This window comes from Plecotus auritus (genome assembly GCF_963455305.1).
Source record: "Plecotus auritus genome assembly, chromosome: 7".
Lineage (NCBI taxonomy): Eukaryota > Metazoa > Chordata > Mammalia > Chiroptera > Vespertilionidae > Plecotus > Plecotus auritus.
The window spans coordinates 7847602-7867396 of record NC_137774.1 but is presented as its reverse complement, the minus strand read 5'-3'; the positions used below and the strand labels follow the sequence as shown (position 1 = coordinate 7867396).

Here is a 19795-nt window from a genome sequence, read left to right as displayed (position 1 = left end):
AAGAGCACAGTCATTGCTGTCTTTGACCTAGTGAGCATTCTGTTCTTCCATTCTGGACCCACAGCGTTCCGTAGTCACTGTCAATCTATTCAGATTAAGTGCTATTTAAACTGAATGAGCTGGATGTAACTTTCCCTAGTGTTCTACTGCACAGTGTCAGACAGACTCCTTTAATATTCAGTGTTTCAGGTTTGTTTGCTCCACTATTTATAATCTTTGATTTAGGTACCTATATCTTTATTATTTGTATTGACACATGGTTCCTACTCCAGCCTCTTCTAGTTCTAAGCACTTCTTTGTTAATGGATTAATTTATGTATGCATATATTTTAAAACTGTGATCACTGAAATGAAAGAATCAAATTTCATTTCTCCAAACCGAAAGAAGGGATCCTTTCTCATTGATATCTTTCCAAACTTCCATTCCAGACATCGAAGAATAAAAATCAAGATGATAAGTTGAAGGAAAGGCTGGGAATAAAGAAGTGCATAATTAGAAACACTAAAAGAAAATCATTTCACATTAAAAGTGAGTTAGGAATAATTGGACTTCTACAAAGATGCATTTGGCAAAATCATTACCAATTTCCAATAATCTATTTTTCAAACTGTGAAACTAGCAAATTCACTCTCAGTCTGTTTACAGAAACATAGGAAACAAATATAATTGTGTGATACCATTATCCTATCTAATAAAGAGGGAATATGCTAATTGACCCTCACACTGTCCCAAAGATGGCGATGTCCACAGCCAATAAGTAGGGCATATGCTAATTGAATGTCCCGCCCTCAAATATGGCAGTGCCCACAGCCAATAAGGAGGGAATATGCTAATTGACTGCCACACCCTCAAAGATGGTGGCATCCACAGCCACAGGATGGCAACGCCCAGTCCTCTCAGCTTTGCTGGTGTGGCAGGTGCGCGGCAAGGCAGGGCCCATCCTCAGATGGGCCAGGTGCTCTGCCCACCTGCCTCCGGAGTCCCCCAGTCCCCTCAGTCCGCCAGCCACCCAGGGTAAGCCCAAGGTGCAGGCAAGCCTTGGATGGCACTGGACAGCTGCCCAGGGTCTCCTGAGGCTCCAGTAACCAGGGCTGGCTGAAGCTTGTGCTGCTGACAGTGGCAGCAGCAGAGGTGTGATGGAACGTCACCTTCCCCTGATCACCAGGTCACCTCCCGCCCCTGAAGGCTCCCAGGCTATGAGAGGGGGCAGGCCAGGCTGAGGGACCCCCCTCCAGTGCTTGAATTTTCATGCACCAGGTCTTTAGTTTTAAATGAGATCCTCTAATAGTTATACAGTGTCCTTAAAAATTGGGAAACTTATTATCTGGTTAGTTGATTTTTATAAAAGATATTCTGCCCTAACAGGTTTGGCTCAGTAGATAGAGAGTCAGCCTGCGGACTGAAGGGTCCCAGGTTCGATTCCAGTCAAGAGCACATGCCTGGGTTGCAGGCTTGATCCCCAGTAGGGGACATGCAGGAGGCAGCCAATCAATGATTCTCTCTCATCATTGATGTTTCTATCCGTCTTTCCCTCTCTTTTCCTCTCTGAAATCAATAAAGATATATTTTAAAAAATGTTCTATTTTTACAAATATTTTATCTCTATGGGCTACAAATATCTATATATCCACATTAATAAAAAGTTCCAATGTGTTCATTTGAATTAAAATAGTTTAGTTAGTAAAATATGTGATAAACTACTATAAAGAAAAATGTGTTCTTACAATTAGGAGTAACAGAAACATCTCTCCATAAAATGAAGAAAATATCGAAAGCTGCAAAAAGAAAGACAATGGTTAAACACGAAAATTTTCGTTTTGTGAATTTTTGCCATAAAAATGTGAATTGGCCCATTGAACAGCCCTACTGGCATGCCCCCGATGAGTATTGGCTAAGTGTTCATTCCACAATGTGTAGCGAGGAGCTATCTTCCTTCCTCCCAAGGTTTATGAGCCATTGTGCTTTTATTTGAAGCAATAGGATTTAGCAGTTATTCATCACCTGGTGAGAAAATCTTGGCGTCTGTTGTGCTAGCCTCCCCAAACATTGAGAGAGACTCAACATTTAACCTTTATCACACAGTCCTTCATACACCTTCTAGTGCTCACTGCCCCTTTTGTAAGTTCCCTTTCTTTCCTTTATCTTCCCTTTGGATACCTCTTAGCTCACATACTGTACCTTCCTTCCATAGGTAGAAGTATAGGCATCAGTCAGCTAGAAAAAAGGGATTGAGAGCTTCTCTAGAATCCTGAAATCCCTAAGATTAGAGACATTTCATTTGCCTCCTTCTAGAGCTGAGCATGCCCAGATTGAGTAAAAAGCCTGCTTTATTTCTCCCACCCATTATTCTTCCTCCCCACCCTTCAACTAGGGTCAACTATTCCTTTACAGTTCAGCTGGAGCATATTGTCCTATCTGGAAAGAGATTCAACTGGAAGCATGAAGTAGAAATCTTCAAATGTCACACATACTGAACATTTTGCAGAGTCCCAGCCCCAAGCAAAGCTTTCACCATTGGTTGTGAGTTCCAGGACACTGGAGCAGATGGTGGCATTACTTACATGAAAAGGTAAGAGCATACAGCCAACTAATGTGGTTTGTGGTACGAAAAAGTTGATGAAAAACAGTAAATTATATCCAGGCAATCCCACCAGGAATATGGCCATACAGAAAAGAGTGATCTAAAAAAAAACCAAACAAACACAAAGCATTTTAACCATTCTGATCATCAATAGATGCTCCAAATTAAGATGGCTTATCTTGGAGATATTCCTAACTTCCACTCCAACCCCGAAAAACAAGCTGAAAATAGCAGATCTCCATGGACATTTTCTGTTGATGACTTAACCACATTCATTTGTCCCGGAGGATCACGAATGAGACATCCTGGTAAATCTAGGATCTAATATGGAGAGCATTTTAAATATAGAAAAGGCAAAAAGGTAGTGTATGTTATTTTGGGAGGTAAAATTCAGAATGTGACATAAGCAATAATCATAGGTAAAAATTAAAATTGAATTCTAATAGGAATGCCCCGCCGGTGTGGCTCAGTAGATGAGCATCTGACCTATGAACCAGGAGGTCATGGTTTAGTTCCCAATCCAGGCAGGTGCCCAGGTTGCTGGCTTGATCCCCAGTGTGGGGTGTGCTGGAAGCAATCAATCAATGGTTCTGTCTCATCATTGATATTTCTATATCTCTCTCTCCTCTCTGAAATCAATAAAAAATATATTTTAAAAAAGATATCTAATAGGAATAAAGCAACAATAAAAGGATACTTGTTAACTATACCAATGGAGAAATATAAGCATTTAAAAACCTGGAGTGACTTAGTACTAGTACTAAAATATACCATTCAGGGAGAAGAGAAAGTTATAAGTATGTGTGACCCCCTCAGACATTATCTTCCCAACTACTGTAATGCCTTCCTAAGACTTTCCATACTTCTAATTTCTCTCTGTTACAAACCATCACTTCTATGGCTTCCAGAATATTCTTCCTAAAAGTGTGTCTGTAGTCATATTTCTTTTTTGAATTATTAGCTTCCATGTTGTCTCATGAGAGTCAGTGCAAGAGAGAAACATCAATTTGTTCCACCCATTCATTGGTTGATTCTTGTATGTGCCCTGACTGGGTATCAAACCCACAACCTGGGCATATTGGATGATGCTCTAACCAACAGAGCTACCAGGCTAGGGCTGTAGAATAAATTCTTGAGCCCATCATTTAAGGCCAGTCATGGTTCCTACCATTGTGTTCACAATGACTAGGACCAGGCTCAGCTGCAGCCTGTTTCTCCCCATATTCATGTCAGATTATTACCAGTAGTTAGGACTTTTTCCTAGTCTGGACACTCTCCCCTTTGGGTCTCTGTCCCTCCACTCTTTTCGATTTGCATCATCATTCTTCTCCAAATGTGAAATCTTACTCTTCCTCAGGTTTCACTTCCTGAAGGAAATCTGTTCTCATTTTTATGAATGACTCTCTCCCTTTTCTGGTTTTCATAGACCTTTTTATTACTCAGTTGTGTTAGATTTTATTTATTTATTCTTTAGATGTATTTTTAAAGATTTCAGAGAGAAAGGGACAGGGAGAGAGAGATAGAAACATCAATGATGAAAGAGAATCATTGATTGGCTGCCTCTTACATGTCCCCTTCTGAGGATGAAGCCCACAACCTGGGCATGTGCTCTTGACCAGAATCAAACCCAGGACCCTTCAGTCTGCAGGCCAACGCTCTGTGCACTGAGCCAAACAAGATAGGGCGGTTGTGTTAGACTTTTAAAGATGGATGGTATCTCGGTAACCTTTGCCTTATCACTGTTTTAGGAATTGGCTGTTTACCCTTTGAGCACTCTTTCAGTCTTAAAACTGTCGATGACAGGAAATTAGAAACAATGCTTATAGGTTACATATATTTTTCCTCCTAATTTAGATAAATTAAGTGTCGCTTTATGGAATTAATTCTTAGTAGAGAGTTGGAGAAGTTGCTTCTACTTTTAACTAAGCTGGTTACAGTATTTGCATAGCGTCATGGAGATCTTTGGGGTTATTCCTTTTTCAGTAAAAAGAAAATGCAGATGGATTCCAGGTTTCCTTCTGTTAAATATTTTATGGTGAGAATAAATGTGGCCACTTCTAAATAAAGACAGGGTAGAAATAGGGAGAGGAAAAGAGGCAGATTTTGAAGAGGATCCATATCTAAGGCAGGGAAACTTTAAATATGTTAGACTCTCATATTAATGTATTTTTCCAAGGGAAAATTTAAAGTACTATCTCAGAATCATATATTACATGTATAAAATACATGTTCAAAAGAAACATACTTACAACAAAGAAGCCAAAAGACCAAATGCCACTATTTTTTTTCCCCTTGCGAAAAATGAATGAAATTACATATGTAAGGAAAATAAGGGATGTGGTAGAACCAATAGCACACGGGATCTGAAATAAACAGGATGTTATGTTTCAGTTAAAGAAAAATGCAATCTAGGAAAACATTTAAGATTCAAAACATCAGCACAGCACCAGGTCTAATAGTTATTAATAATTTATGACCATGTGAATATCAGTGAAAACAGTTCACATCTTCAAAGTTTCTACCTATGTCATACAATGATATTTGTTTGATGAATATTGTAACTTACTTCTATAGACTTATTTAAAAGTTTAAATATAAATCCTCTGAAGCTTAACATGATCTCCAGGAAATATATTAGAAGGAACATCAGCCAGTAGAGTGGGACGTCCACCAACGCCTGCCCAAGCCAGTAAGCGGAAGGGAAGAGCCCGGAAATTCGAAGCTGGGACCACACTTTGTTCTGAGCAGGAGACAGCAAAAACACAGAGGTTACTTCAATGAGAGGTTTCAGAAAATGTGGATTATGCATGAGAACCCCAGTTTCTCCACACCCTCACACACTCTGTATTGTCAGTCATTTTAACATGTATTCATTTTATTTGGTGTGTAAAGGAATCTCATTGGGTTTATTTTCTGGGTTATATATGATATTAGCCATATTTTTTATGGAAGCATTTTCCATCTACATATCTTCTTTGGTAAGGTATCTGTTTTAATATTTTGCCCCTCTTTGAAATTAGAATAGCTTCTATTACTGGGGTGTAAGAACTCTTTATATTGTTGACACAAATCTTTTGTTATATATGTGCATTGTGAATATTTCTCTCCCAGCCTACAGCTTTTTATTTGCTTACTAGTGGCCTGGTGCATGAAATTCATGCACGGGTGAGGGGGGAGTCCCCTCAGCCCAGCCTGCATCCTATCCAATCCCGGACCCTTCAGGCCTAAACCGGCAGTCGGACATCCCACTTACAATCCGGGACCATTGGCTCCTAAGTGCTCACCTGCCTGCCTGCCTGATCGTCCCTAACTCCCTCCCCCCCCCACTGGCCTGGTCATCTCCAAGTGCATCCCCGCTGGCCTAGACGCCCCCAACTGCCCTCCCCAGCTGGCCTGTTCGCTCCTAACTGCCCCCCCAACCAGCCTGGTTGCCCATTACTGCCCCCCCCTGCCAGCCTGGTCACCCCCAACTTCCCCCACCACCAGCCTCGTTGCCCCTTACTGGCCCCCTCCTCTGGCCTGGTCGCCCCTCACTGGCCCCCCCACCTGCTGGCCTGGTTGCCCCCAACTGCTCTCCCTGTGGGCCTGTTTGCCCCACACAGTCTGCTGCTCATTCGTTTGGTTGCTCCTCACGAACCGCCCTGCCGGCCTGGTCGCCCCACGCAGCCTGTTCAGTTGTCCATTCGGTTGCAATGATCGCTTAGGCTTTTATATATATATATAGATAACTCTAGTAAGCCTTGAAGTCAGAAGCATAAATCTTCCAATTTTGTTTTTCTTATTCAAAATTATTTTATTTTCAGTTACTTGCATATTCATATAAATTTTTGAAGCATTCTGTAGACTCTATTTATTTATCTATGCATTTATATTTCCACTCATAATACTTCCTTTTATTTTTACAACTTAGGATTTTCGCCTGAATTGGCTCCTCAAGTAAACGTGTATAAATCACCTCTTGAAAAATCCTGTAATTATAATACTTTCAACATACGATCATACAAAGTAATGGAAGTTTCAGTTACTCAACGTTACCTTATAATCATCAATGCTGCTCATGGCAATATAAGGAGAACAGCTGGATGACAAAAACAGCCAGAACATGGAAGGCATCACGAATCCAAATGGATGATCCAATTCCTTTTGAAAAGGCAAAGAATATAAAGAGTTGCATTAACAAATTTGCAATTCATTTTAAAAAATATTAAACAGCCTAGGTATAACCCTGCCTTACATCCCTTTTGTTACCAAACTCTACTATCCATCCAAGCTTGAAGCTTGATTTCTGGCTCAATACCCACATGTATGGATAAGGAAAGTGCTAGTCACAGGACAGTATGATTTCACTTTCATTTCTTCACGTTCTCTTTGAAAATATAGTTTGTTAGTTCTATGTACGTTAAAAAAAATTGAAGCTCTGAAAAATTACATTGATTTCCCAAAGCCACAGAACTTGCATGAATCCAAATGCTAATTTACCCTGCAGATGTGTACTCAATAAGAATAAGGTTAGGGAGAGGTGGGGGAAATAAGAGATCAACTGAAGGACTTATATGCATGTATATAAGAGTAACCAACGGATGCAGAACATTGGGGGGTGAGGGCATATATGGGAGTGGGGTGGGGGTGGGGGGCAATGATAAGATATGTACACATATAATACCTTAATAAAAATTTGAAAAAAAAATAAAAAATATAAAATGAAAAAAAAAATAAATAAATAAAATCCAAGGACCCGGGAGATGCCTGATGGAGGAGAGTCATAGAGTACATACTTACCAGCAAAGACGTACTTCTCCCAGTTTGGATACGTGCTGATGGTTTAACCATTCTAAGCAGCCCATTACTAATAATATCCATAAGAACTGGGAAGCAATTCAGTCTCTTGGTATTGCACGCTAATGAAAAACTGTAATTCTAAAATAGAAAAAGCAAGGTTATAAATTCTCAGAGATCTTCATTTTTTTCCTAAGGAAGTAAAAATTCAATGCTTTTATTAAAAAATCATGTTATAAAAATAGTGTTAAATAATCTAAACAAAAACAAACATTGTGATAAATAAAGCAAAACATGTATATAGGCGGTATCTGGCTTTCAGGACACCAGGTGTCTGGCTTATGGCTAGAATCAAATATTATTATTGCTTAAGAATAAAACAGAAGTTTCAGCATATATGAATTAGAAAATCCTTGAGAGGAAATACGAATTTTTTGGACTTAAGTATGTTCTTGACAGTGGGTATTATATAGTATTTATTTTGCTAATGTACACAGTCTGTTGGTAGATAGTGACTGATATATGAAGTATTTATCATACTAATGACTACAATTAACTGAGTAATGAAAGCAGTACCCCTGTATTTGTTTTTCATTTTGTTTCCTAAACTGAAGGAGTATATTGATAGTTTATTAGCTTTGCACACCTTTAGGATAATTTCTTGAATGGAGACCAGCATACCTTGTTGTGACCAGACACTATGATGGCTCCATTATAAGATGGATCATCAAGGCCACTTCTATTTCCAGATGCATCCACTTCCAAAGCTATGTTCTGACGTTCCACGGAATGTATAAAGTCATCAATGCTTGCCCCTAAATTATAGTTTAATGTATTAGGTATCTCAAAACTAAGAAAATCAACATCAACCTGTGCAGTGAAATGAAAATTAATGGCTTTATGTAATATTTACTGTAATATGGACTGTGAAGTTATTTTTCCACATAATAACATGCCTGCTACTGTGAATTTAAAAATCTACTCACTTCTATGGATTTTTCTTTATATTAATTAACTTATGATCACTGTCATATGGTGCATATGGAAGACATTTTTTCCAAGAAGATTTCAATGAGTAGCTATACCAATATGATTTTAATGACATAGATAATCTCTACTAATTAATCACCAAATTGGCTAAATCTCACTTCACTACCACTAGATTATTAATTGATTTTCGAAATGTTTCTTGATACAGGAAGACAACTTGTTGAATGGCTATATAAAGAGCTCCATGGACTTTCTCCCCAGAAAAACAACCATAATTTGTAAAAATTACTAAAAAACCCCAAGTTGAAATTTTTTTATTATCTTAAAGACATACAGAAGATGAAAAAAGAAATTTATTTAAGAAAAATGTACTAAATCTGTGTAAGAGCACTAAGAAACTGTGACAAAGACCTATACCTTCACAACTCTCTCTTGATTAGCATAACAAAAGCTCCCCTCTGAATGGGTTAGAGAAGGATTCAAGGATTCTACCTCCTCAAGCCCAGTCTATAGGGTCTTCCAGGGAGGAACTGTGATGAGGATGACTGAGAACCACTTGTCCATAAATTAGAACTTCTACCTTATGGGTAAGAAGAGAACTCCAGATCTCTTAGCCCCCCATTTCTGTTGGTCTCAAGCTTCTGCAAGATGAAGCTGAAGGGAATGGGAAAGTTTGGTGGCCTGACCCTCCCAGGACGATAACTGGATATCTATTGAAGTTGCATCCCTTCCTCACACCACACACAAAAATGAACTCAAAATGCATCACAGACCCAAATGTAAGAACGAAAAGTATAAAAGCCTTAGAAGAAAATATAGGAGTAAATTTTTGTGATCTTGCATTAGGCAAAGCCTACTTAAATATGTCATCAAAAGCACAGACAAGGGGGAAAAAAAGTTGGACTTAATGAAAACCAAAACGTTATACCTCAAAGGATACCAATAACAAATTGAAAAGATAATCTACAGGGTGAAATATAATATTTGCAAAACATTTACAGTTGATTCTTATTATTCACAGTAGTTATGTACTTAACTACAGGCCCGGTGCATGAAATTTATGCACGGGAGATGGGGGTCCCTCAGCCTGGCCTGCACCCTCTTGCAATCTGGGACCTCTTGGGGGATGTCTGACTGCCAGTTTAGGCCCAATCCCACAGGGATTCCTGCGGGTTGGGCCCTAACTAGCAGTTGGACATCCGTCTCGCAATCTGGGACCACTGGCTCCTAACCGCTCTCCTGCCTGCCTGCATGATCACCCCTAACCACTTCCCTTCCTGCCTGATTGCCCCTAACTGCTCGCCTGCCTGCCTAATCACCTCTAAATGCCTCTGCCTCTGCCCCCGCCACCATGGCTTCATCCGGAAGGGCATCTGGAATGACGTCTGAAAGGTCATTCAGTTGTCTGGTCTAATTAGCATTTTACACTTTTATTATTATAGATTTCTATGAAGTCACTAGAAAGTTATCATAAATACTAAATTAGTGAATACTGGATCAGTGCTCATAGGGAAACATAGGTTTAGGTCTCTCTAAGCCTCTGGTCTATAACCAATCACTGCATTGTTTTATTTTAGGTATGTTTCTGTATATTTATTGTTGATTCATTAACCTTGATCTCACAGCCAATAGCTCTATAATGCATGCCTGACAAAGCTAACCTAACACACATATTTTCTTTGTAAGGTACATCACATCCTTCTTTACTTAGGAACATTAGATAGCACTTCAGCGCTACAATTGGGGGGCATTTTACTTTATTTTTTAATAATTAGGTTTTTTTGTGTGTAGAAATTGGAATCCTCACAAAATGCTAGTGCAAATGTAAATTGATGCAGTCACTTTAAAAAATACTGTGACAGTCCCTCAGAAGATTAAACATGGTCACTATGTAACAAAACAATTCTACTCCTAGGTTTATATCGCAAAGAAATGAATAAAACCACCTTCACATAAAAGCTAGTACATGGATGTTTATAGAAGCATTATTCTTAATTGCCAATTATTGAAAAAAACAACCAAAGTATCAGCCCTCTGATGAATAATAAAATGTGGTATATCAATTCAATAGAACATTATTGAATAATTTATAAAATGAAGTATTGACACATGTTACAACATAGATGAACCTTGAAAACATGCTAAGTGAAAAAAGTCAGTCACAAAAGATCATACATAGAGTGTATGAATCCACTCATGTTAAATGTCTAGAGTAGCAAATCCATAGAAATAGGAAATATATTTGTGATTGATCAGAGCCAGGGGCAGAGTGATTGAAAATGATTACTAATGATATGGGATTTCTTTTTGAGATGACAATATTCTAAAATGAATTATATTAAAGATTATATGATTCTGTGAATACACTAACAACCATCAAACTGCACATTTTAAATGAATCAATATGGCATTTGAATTATATCTCAAGCTATTAAAATGTATTTTTGGGTATAAAATTTTATTTTACAAAATGTCATCAGATAATTTATTTTTCCTTGACAAATGCTTTCTTAATTCCTGCTCTATTTTGGGTTTGTATATTCATCATTCCAAGCCTCATAAATTGTTTTGAACACCTGCTGAAGAAGTAAAAAGCTCATTTTTAATCTCATGTTTATGTTGTCTAAGTGATGCTCTGAACAGTGAATATATTGGAGACAAAGTATTCACCACATTATTACCTGTATTATTGATGATTAATAACTGAGTGAGAGGATCATGCGGTGGTTGTCCAGGAGCAAGGAAGTATAAATGGGGAGAAAGCTCCCATTTGTAAGTGCCATCGTATGTTTTCAAGATGATGTACTCCCACAGAATAGGAAAAATTCCAATTCCTAGAATCAATACCCTACACAGAAGAAAATTGCCAGTGTGAATGCACAGTCATGTCCTAACCTTTAAAATGGTCTAGGCAGATTCTAATTGAATGAAATCAAGAAATTATGAAAACTAAACATATAGCCCTCTGACTCAGTTACTGAGTTCCTTGCCCTTTTCCTCTCTCTAACTTAGAGATGATAAATTGTAGATATATCCTTTTGTTCATGTCTCTTGTTCCTCTCTGGCCATGAGCCACTCTGTACACTATCATGGGACATGTGTCCTTTAACTCTGTGTCCAGATTCTGCCTCTTCCTGGAATTCCAGTGAGGGGTTCATTCACCAACACTTTATACTCAATTTTCTTCATGGCCAATCCTCTTCACTTAGTCCTGTGATGACTGCATGGTTTCTTGAATCTCCAGGCTCAAATTTTCAATTATTTTTTACTCTTTATTTTCCTGTGCTCTCCATTTCAAGTAAGTTGAAAATTTTTATTATATTTTCATGATATCTTATTTTGGAACCTTTCTTCATTCCTAATTTCTAATTTTATGGTACATCTTGTTGCAATTCTTGCTAAAGGACTGGCATCTCTCGAGACATGTTATATGCTGTTGCCAGATTAAGCTTAAAGATTTTGTTAAATTATGCTCATCTCCTAGTCAAATATTCTCAGTGAATTCTCATTACTTATTTATTTAGCAAGTACTTGTTGAGATTCTGTTATGTGCCACACCACCTATTTCTTTGATGCTTAATCAACGTATTCATAGACAAGGCGCTGATTGATAGCCAAAATCCCTTGGACACCAGGGTGCTACTGAGAGGTGACATGATTCTTAGGAGCAGGGATGGTGCCCAAAATGCACGCAGTATGTATGGAGAGTGAGCTACCATCACTTCAGAGGGCTGGAGGGAAGTTAGAACCTCTAGGTTAGAGCCAGTAGGACATAATGGGAGAGTCAGGACTTCTAGGGCTGAGTCAGTAGCATGACTAGATAACAACTAAAATGAGACATTGGCATACGGACACTGGGAAATAATATCTACATCCCAATGTTTCTGTCACCTGCCATAGAAAATTTAAAGGAGAGCAAATAGCCCTAGCCAGTTTGGCTCAGTTGATAGAGCATCAGCCCACAGACTGAAGGGCTCCAGGTTCCATTCAGGTCAAGGGCATGTACCTCTGTTGCAAGCTTGAACCCTGGTTGGGGTGAGTGTGGGCGGCAACCAATTGATGTGTCTCTCTCACATTAGTGTTTCTCTCTCTGTGTCTGTCTTCCTCCCTCCCACTCTCTCTAAAATCAATGGAAAAATATCCTCAGTTGAGGATTAACAAAAACACACACCTAAATAAATAAATAAATAAATAAATAAATAAATAAAAGCAAATATTACATGAAAACTTACATTAATTGAACTTTCCCCTAAAATTGGCTCTGATACCTTATAAATTCCACTTGCTATTCTGCTAGTAGATAAAAACTAGGCCATGGACTAGATTGGGGATTATACTTTATCAGTTTTGCAGATGCAGATATTTATTTTCATTTTTGTTTGTTTTCTCTAGTCTTTAGGCCTTAATATTTTTTAATGCACTGACTGAACAAAAGCTACGGCACTCTGATACTCACAGTGATAAAAGAGATTTTCTGTCATGCTTTAGCTTTAATAAGCGGACCCTTGCAATTGCACAAATTTGTTGTCTCCACAGAGCCATGCCACCTACTGTTTCTTTCATCTCACTAAGTGAAGAGAGAACTTGTTCCATCTCAACAAGTCTTTCTGTGTCTCCAGCTCCTTCTGCTTGTACATCTCCAGATGTGGCAATACCTGGAAAACACAAAATAAATAATGCATAAAAACCTACTTCGGATGGACTTTACTGAGCTTACTATAGGCATTTGTTATACCAAGGACATCACAGATAACATCCCCTCACACTGTAGGCACTTGAACAAAAGGACCAAAAAGAAAATCTTAGATGGACACAGACAATATATTAAAGAGGTTAAGATAAGTATGCAAGATCATCATAGTACCTAGGTGTGACTTGGAAACTTGGTAAAGGACACAATTATCTTAGGTGCTCACCTAGAGAAACAAGTTACAAATTGACATGCTACATACTAGGGGTTTAACTGTAATTTAAACATAACTATAGCAACAACCCCCTTAAAAATAATGGATTTACATTCCACTGAAATGTCTCAATAAGCAAAATTCAACTATATGCTGTTTATAAGAAATGAATTTTAAATTAAAAGCACAAACATGTTGAAAAGATTTTAAAGTCACAAATTACATGAAAATTAAAGCATTCTATAATAATAAAAGCATAATATGCCAATCGACCAAACAGCTGAAGAGCAGAACGACCTTCCGGATGACCTTCCAGATGAAGCTGGGGCTACGAAGGCCTACTCTTGAACGGATTTTTGTGCTTCGGCCTCCAAGTTGTATTAATATTAGACAAATTGGGCTTCAGTATAGAGAGAAAGGGACAGAAAGCATAGTTGAAGAAATAGTGGCTAAAATCTTCCCAAATATGATGAAAAACTCTAATCTTCACATATAGGAGGCTCAACAAGTAACACGTAGGATAAACAGAAGGAGGTCCACACCTGAAGACATCATAGTTGAATTGCCAAAGACAGAAAGCAGTAGGAGAAAAACAACTCATCATACAAAGAAATCTTCAATAAGATCTAGAGCTGACTTCTCATCAGAAACCATGGAGACCAATAGCTCAGTGTGATGACACAATCAAAGTGCTTGGAGAGAGATTTAGAATAAGTGTTTCATCTGAAATTGCTCTTGGAAAATGGGATACAATGAGGGCTATGAGCCTTGGGTAGAAGAAAATGGGCCATTTCTAATATCAAGGCAATACTGGCAGAGGAGGCAACAAAAGGAGGCAACAAGACAGGGATACACTTCACCTTAATATATTCTTGTCCAAGAACGGCCTTAATCATGGAATCCCACATGTAGTAATCATGTTATTGAATCATGTTATTGGAATGGTGTCTTTTTTATTTATTGATTGACTTATAGAGAGAAGAGGAAGGAGACACACATACACACACACACACACATACACACACACACACAAAGAGAGAGAGAGAGAGAGAGAGAGAGAGAGAGAGAGAGAGAGAGAGAAATGTTCTTCCACTTATTTATGCATTCATTGGTTGATTTTGCTATGTGCCTTGACTAGCCATCCATCCAGCAGTCTTGGTGTGTCAAGATGATGATCTAAGCAACTGAACTACTCTGCCAGGGCCTGGAATGGTGTCTTCTTGAAGAATATACTGGACCAGGTGTTATGAATACACTTACATTATCATTTTCATGCATTTTATTTACCTGGTTCATCAATAGTTGATTTTCCTTCTAGTTTCAGGAACACCTCATTCAAGGTTGTCATGGAAACACCATAATTCTCAATTCCCAGGTCAGGACAGAGATCAAGATTCTCATAAAGTTCTAAAAAACTCATACACAATAGCAAATCAAAACAAGCATACTGTACCAATTAGAATGTAATATTTTGCACTGTAGGTAAAGTCTAGTTATTCTTACCTCTTGTTTTAAACACCTGAACATATTGTACTAGTATGCTCTTAATAAATGTTAGTTAATTATCATTGATATTATTTTTATGAATAACATTTATGTGTTTCATTTTATAATATTCTTATACATTACCTGGAAATTTATTTGTTCTTTCCAAGGGCAATGTATAGACAAGTTTTCCTTCACTTTTTGCTGATAATTTGGCATCAGGGATGTGCTTTGTAACAATGGATGTTATTTTTTCTTGAACACACATTTCATTCAACTGCAAACTGGTGATAAAAAATAGATCTGTGTTATTTGACATCATCTCCAATTGGATGAAGAAAATTACTTATCTCTATGAGACAAAGAAAAATCAAATAAAATCTAATGCAAAAAATAGGTCAACAAAACCTGAAATAAGAGGTAAAAAAATCAGATTATATGCAGTCCCTACCTCCTATAGTAAAAGATTTAACTATAGTAATGTTAAGCATCTTATCTCTGAATCAATCAATAAATCACAGAATATGTCACTATCTACAAATAGTAATAAAAATAAAATGAAGAGGATGGAGAGGAGAGAAAGAACAAGAAGGAAGAAGAGGAGCTAGGGGAAAGAGGAGAAACAAGGAGTCTGCTTAGAAGACTGTGTTAAAACCCTGGGTGAGAGGTGATGAGGTTGTGAAATACAATGTCAGTTGAGAAAGTTCCCTTAATACATACCTTTCTTACCAAATAATGTGTGGTGGATATAGTTTCTATCACGTTTATCTAAACTTCTTTGTTATCTTATATTCTCAATCTCTAAAATCTGCCAATCAATAACTCATATACTCATACTATATACTCCATATATCTCTATCTGTATCTTTATCTCTAATCTCTGATCTCTCTATATCTGGCTATTCATCTCCTTATTTTCATTTGTGTATATGTGTATATATGTATACATCAATAGCTTTATATAATAGTCAAAGTTTTCCTTGTGTGCTGTAATGTGTTGCTTCAAGAATCATGCCTTGCTTTAGCCCATTTCTCGTTCTGCAGCCTCCTCAAGTGGCCATACCTTAAGTGATACCCAATCCCCCATTTCTTCTTTAGAAACAGACTTGAGCCTGCACACTTCAGCTTCCCTTTGGAGACAAACACTTTCCTGTCTGAAAGGGAAGAAACAAAAAAGAAAGTTTGTTAGGAAGCTGACCATTATTTCCCCAAAAAGATAGGTCATTGTCTGTGTGATCCAATTCTAATTCAAGAGCTTCTATATTTTCAAATACAGGGCTTCAGTAAGACTCATTGAAATAGACACATTTTAATCTTATTTATATACTTTATACTGTTGTTTTCCCTTCTAGCCAGTCATAGAGGTTATGCAGATAAAATCTTTGTGTATAGAAAATCATCACATTATACGTTTTAATGGATTAAACATCAAAATTGTTTGAATATTTCAAGTTGATTCCCTTAACTTTTGAGTAAAAGGACCAATGCCTTTGAATATAGACTCTTCCTACAAAATAAGTGAGTTTCCTGGCAGATCATACCTCCATGTAATCAAGGATACAAAATCCTAGGAGATACACAGAAGTGGTTGGGAGGAAGACTCTTGGGCCAGTTCATATCATTACCAGCTATTGCAATGGCTGGATATAGCTGGATGACCAGGTTACAAAATACAGCTGCTGAGCATATAATCTATATTTCTCAAATCTCATAAAGTCTTCATCATGATACTTGAAGCAAACCAGCACGTACCAGCCAGGATGTCAGCCTCATCCATGAACTGGGTACTGAACACGATCACACGGTCCACTTTCCGCTCCTTCAGCACATTCCACACTTGATGCCTTGAAAAGGGATCCAGCCCAGCAGTTGGTTCATCCAATAGGAAAATCTACAGTGGAGGGGGGTATATAAAAGGATCTTTCCCTAAAGCATGTAGTTCTTCCAGAAAACACATTGAAACCATATTATTTATATTTCAAAGGGCACTGTGGTTAGGATTTTGTACTTATATATAACATCCCATCATAAATATTTTATCACATATGTCCCTTGCAAATAAAAGGTTAGAACTACTACCAAAAGTTTTAATTTTAAAAATTTTAACCCATCTCTAAATCTCATCTTATTTACCTGAGGATCTCCTAAAATGGCAATCCCAAAAGTGAGTTTTCTTTTCTGTCCACCACTTAAGTTTTGAGCAAGGACGTCTTCAATACTGTCCATTTGCAATTCCAGCAAAACTCTTTGTATCTAACCAAATGACAACATTTGTGTCATGATACAAGATTCCTTTCTTGTTTTATTTTTACATTGATAAATACAAGGCAGTAAAGTGTAATGGTTAAAAGCATGCATTCTGAGTTAGATTGACTTGATATGAATACCACTCCACATTAACTAGCTGCATAGTCTTGGTCAACTTACTTGCTCTCTTAAACCTCAGTTTCCACATATATAAAATGGGAATAATAATAGCTTCTATCTTATAGAGTTCTTATGGGAAAAAATGAGTTAGTATATTTAAAGTGAAGAATAATGCTTGGCATATAAATTATACATAAATGTTAGATAAACATTTAACTGTGACAAATACCTAAATTAGATTTTTTGGTCCAACTTTCATACAATGACTTTGCTCAAAGATAATTTAATGAAAGCATAAGAACTCAGAGCAAATAGACTTAATGATCTCATTTGGACCAATACATTAGTTCTGATATATTTTTGTACCTCTTGTTCCACTTCCTGTGGTAGAATCCTTTTTATCTTAGCAAAGAGTCTGAGATTTTCTCTCACAGTGAGGTAGTCAAATTGCACGTTGGACTGTGGGCAAACTCCAATGAGCTTGCTGATATTTTCTAGGTCAGCCATTTCTGAAAGTTTATTACTATACACGGTGACTGAACCTATAACAAAGATTGAAAGTTAACATCAGATTATACTTAAATTAAGATATCTTTCTAAATGAAAAGCCACCATAGAGTTATTCATTACATCCTAGATAATATGGTTTTATCTTCAAGGTTTATACAACTCAGGCTTTGTGAACTTCCATTTTAGTTGTGTGGTTATGGGGTGGGAAAAAGGTCCGTTCTGCAGATTTTTCCATTAAGATGTAGTCTATTTATCCTCCCCTCATAGTTAGGTGTGATTCTATGATAAATGGAATTATAGCAAGTGTGATATAAGCAGGGATTGCGAAGTGCCTCCACCCTGGGGTTGCCCTCTCTTTGCTTCTGGAGTCATGGGCATCACTGGATGAAGAATCCCTGACTAGCTTCCTGGGGGATGTAGAACGAGAGGTGCTGTGGTCCTAACTAGAGCCCCACATGTGTGAGTAAGGCTATGCTAAAGCGTCTGCCCCAGCTATTTTAATCCAGGCAGAAAAACCACCAGCCAACCCACAGAATCATGAGAAATAAGCAAAAAATTTTATTTTAAGCTATTAGCTTTGGGAATACTTGTTGTGCAGCAAAAGCTAACAGATACAAGTTGGAATGCCAACAGACCATGAAAATAATTATCATGAAATAATCAAATTCCAAATATATCAATTAAGTATTGTGTACCTCTATAGAATACTATAAATTAACTTCCGTTTTTTCCTGGTAATATGTGTGTGTGATTAATGATCACAAGAACTTATTATTAACAGATGATTTATTTGTCAGCCTGATTTTGAGGGAAAAGAACCCTCTTACCTTTGGTGGGAACAGATAACCCACTAAGAATGTTTAATAGTGTTGATTTTCCAGCTCCACTGTGACCAAGTATTGCAGTGATTTGGCCTTCATATATGTCCAATGCCAGATCTAGGAAGAAAAAAGAAAAGGAAAGAAGGCTGGGAGAAGGGAAGGAAGGAAAAATGGTAGGAAGGTAGAAAAAAAACTACAAATTTATTGCGAAGCTAAAATTTGTCTTTTTCTTTCCTTGAATGGCCTTGTTTTCCATATATGAGTATATTAGGTTGTTAAACTCAAAATAACAAAATATGCATTTATCAATGTATATGTGCATCCTGTTTTGAAAATTTGAAATTACTTGTTTTAAACCAAAAAAATCTTATACTCTTAAGTTCATTGATATTGCCTGGTATATGGCAAGTGAATGTTAATATTTATTTACTAAATGTTAATTTAGTCAATAAATGATAGATTAATAGTTCAGTAAATTGTTATGTGGATAAAAATCCTTTGGTGTATGTGACGTCTTTGCAGAAAATAAAAATAGCAATATCCACAATAGCTTTAGAATTACAGAAGAAAAATTTGCGTTTGTAGAAAACAACCCAGAATAGCTTTAGGCTACCTCAGTATGACTCAGTATACCTTTCAAAGCCATATGTAATTTGAAAACACAATCAATTTTTTCTTTTACATAGAAGTAATTGTTAGAAAGGAAATTTTATCATATGGCTAAATAACTCATTTCAAATCTGAAATACGACCAGTAATTGTTCACCACAAGCACAAAACAAGAGTGAAAATCAGAAAATTAATATCAATATAATAACTAAATGGTACCTTTCAAAGCTTCTACTTTATCAGCATTTCCTTTATATTCTTTTGTAACATTTCTGATTCTAAAAAAGAAAGAAAAAGAGGTTTCATGTTATTACAGTTTTCTTCAGTTGGTAATTATAGTTTTGGCTGACATGATTTATGAATCTGCCCCCTTCAGGGCATAGAAGAGCTGGGAATTTATAGTATGCTCTGGCAATCATGCTTGTGTGTGAGAATCAGCTAGAGTATTTTTTCCCAGCCTTGGCTGCACATTAGCTTCACCTCCGAAGTTTTTAAAAAATATATTTTATTGATTTCAGAGAAGAAGGGAGAGGGAGTGAGAGATAGAAACATCAAAGATGAGAGAGATTATCTGCCTATTGCATCTCCCACACTGGAAATTGAGCCCAGAACTCGGGCATGTACCCTGACGGGAATAGAGCCATGACCTCCTGGTTCATACATCAACATTCAACCACAGAGCCACACTGGCTGAGCCACCTGTAAAGTCTTAAAATGTCCCTATGCTTGGAACACATCACCAAGTAATATT

General features: G+C 37.3%; 1 protein-coding gene across 1 annotated transcript in view; it reads right to left on the bottom strand.

The window, feature by feature from the left end:
- LOC308252453 (ABC-type organic anion transporter ABCA8-like) overlaps positions 1-19795 on the bottom strand; it is a 48049-nt gene that overhangs the window by 10999 nt on the left and 17255 nt on the right. Inside the window, exons 11-28 of the mRNA XM_080677097.1 lie at positions 19264-19322; positions 18442-18552; positions 17471-17646; positions 16871-16990; positions 16490-16628; positions 15801-15891; positions 14882-15021; positions 14540-14659; positions 12805-13003; positions 11030-11196; positions 8040-8173; positions 7362-7499; positions 6618-6722; positions 5149-5322; positions 4832-4945; positions 2563-2682; positions 1726-1776; positions 380-471 (exon numbers count right to left, since the gene is read on the bottom strand). Coding sequence (XP_080533223.1) covers positions 380-471; positions 1726-1776; positions 2563-2682; positions 4832-4945; positions 5149-5322; positions 6618-6722; positions 7362-7499; positions 8040-8173; positions 11030-11196; positions 12805-13003; positions 14540-14659; positions 14882-15021; positions 15801-15891; positions 16490-16628; positions 16871-16990; positions 17471-17646; positions 18442-18552; positions 19264-19322 — 2250 coding nt within the window. The remainder of the gene's footprint in view (positions 1-379; positions 472-1725; positions 1777-2562; positions 2683-4831; positions 4946-5148; positions 5323-6617; positions 6723-7361; positions 7500-8039; positions 8174-11029; positions 11197-12804; positions 13004-14539; positions 14660-14881; positions 15022-15800; positions 15892-16489; positions 16629-16870; positions 16991-17470; positions 17647-18441; positions 18553-19263; positions 19323-19795) is intronic.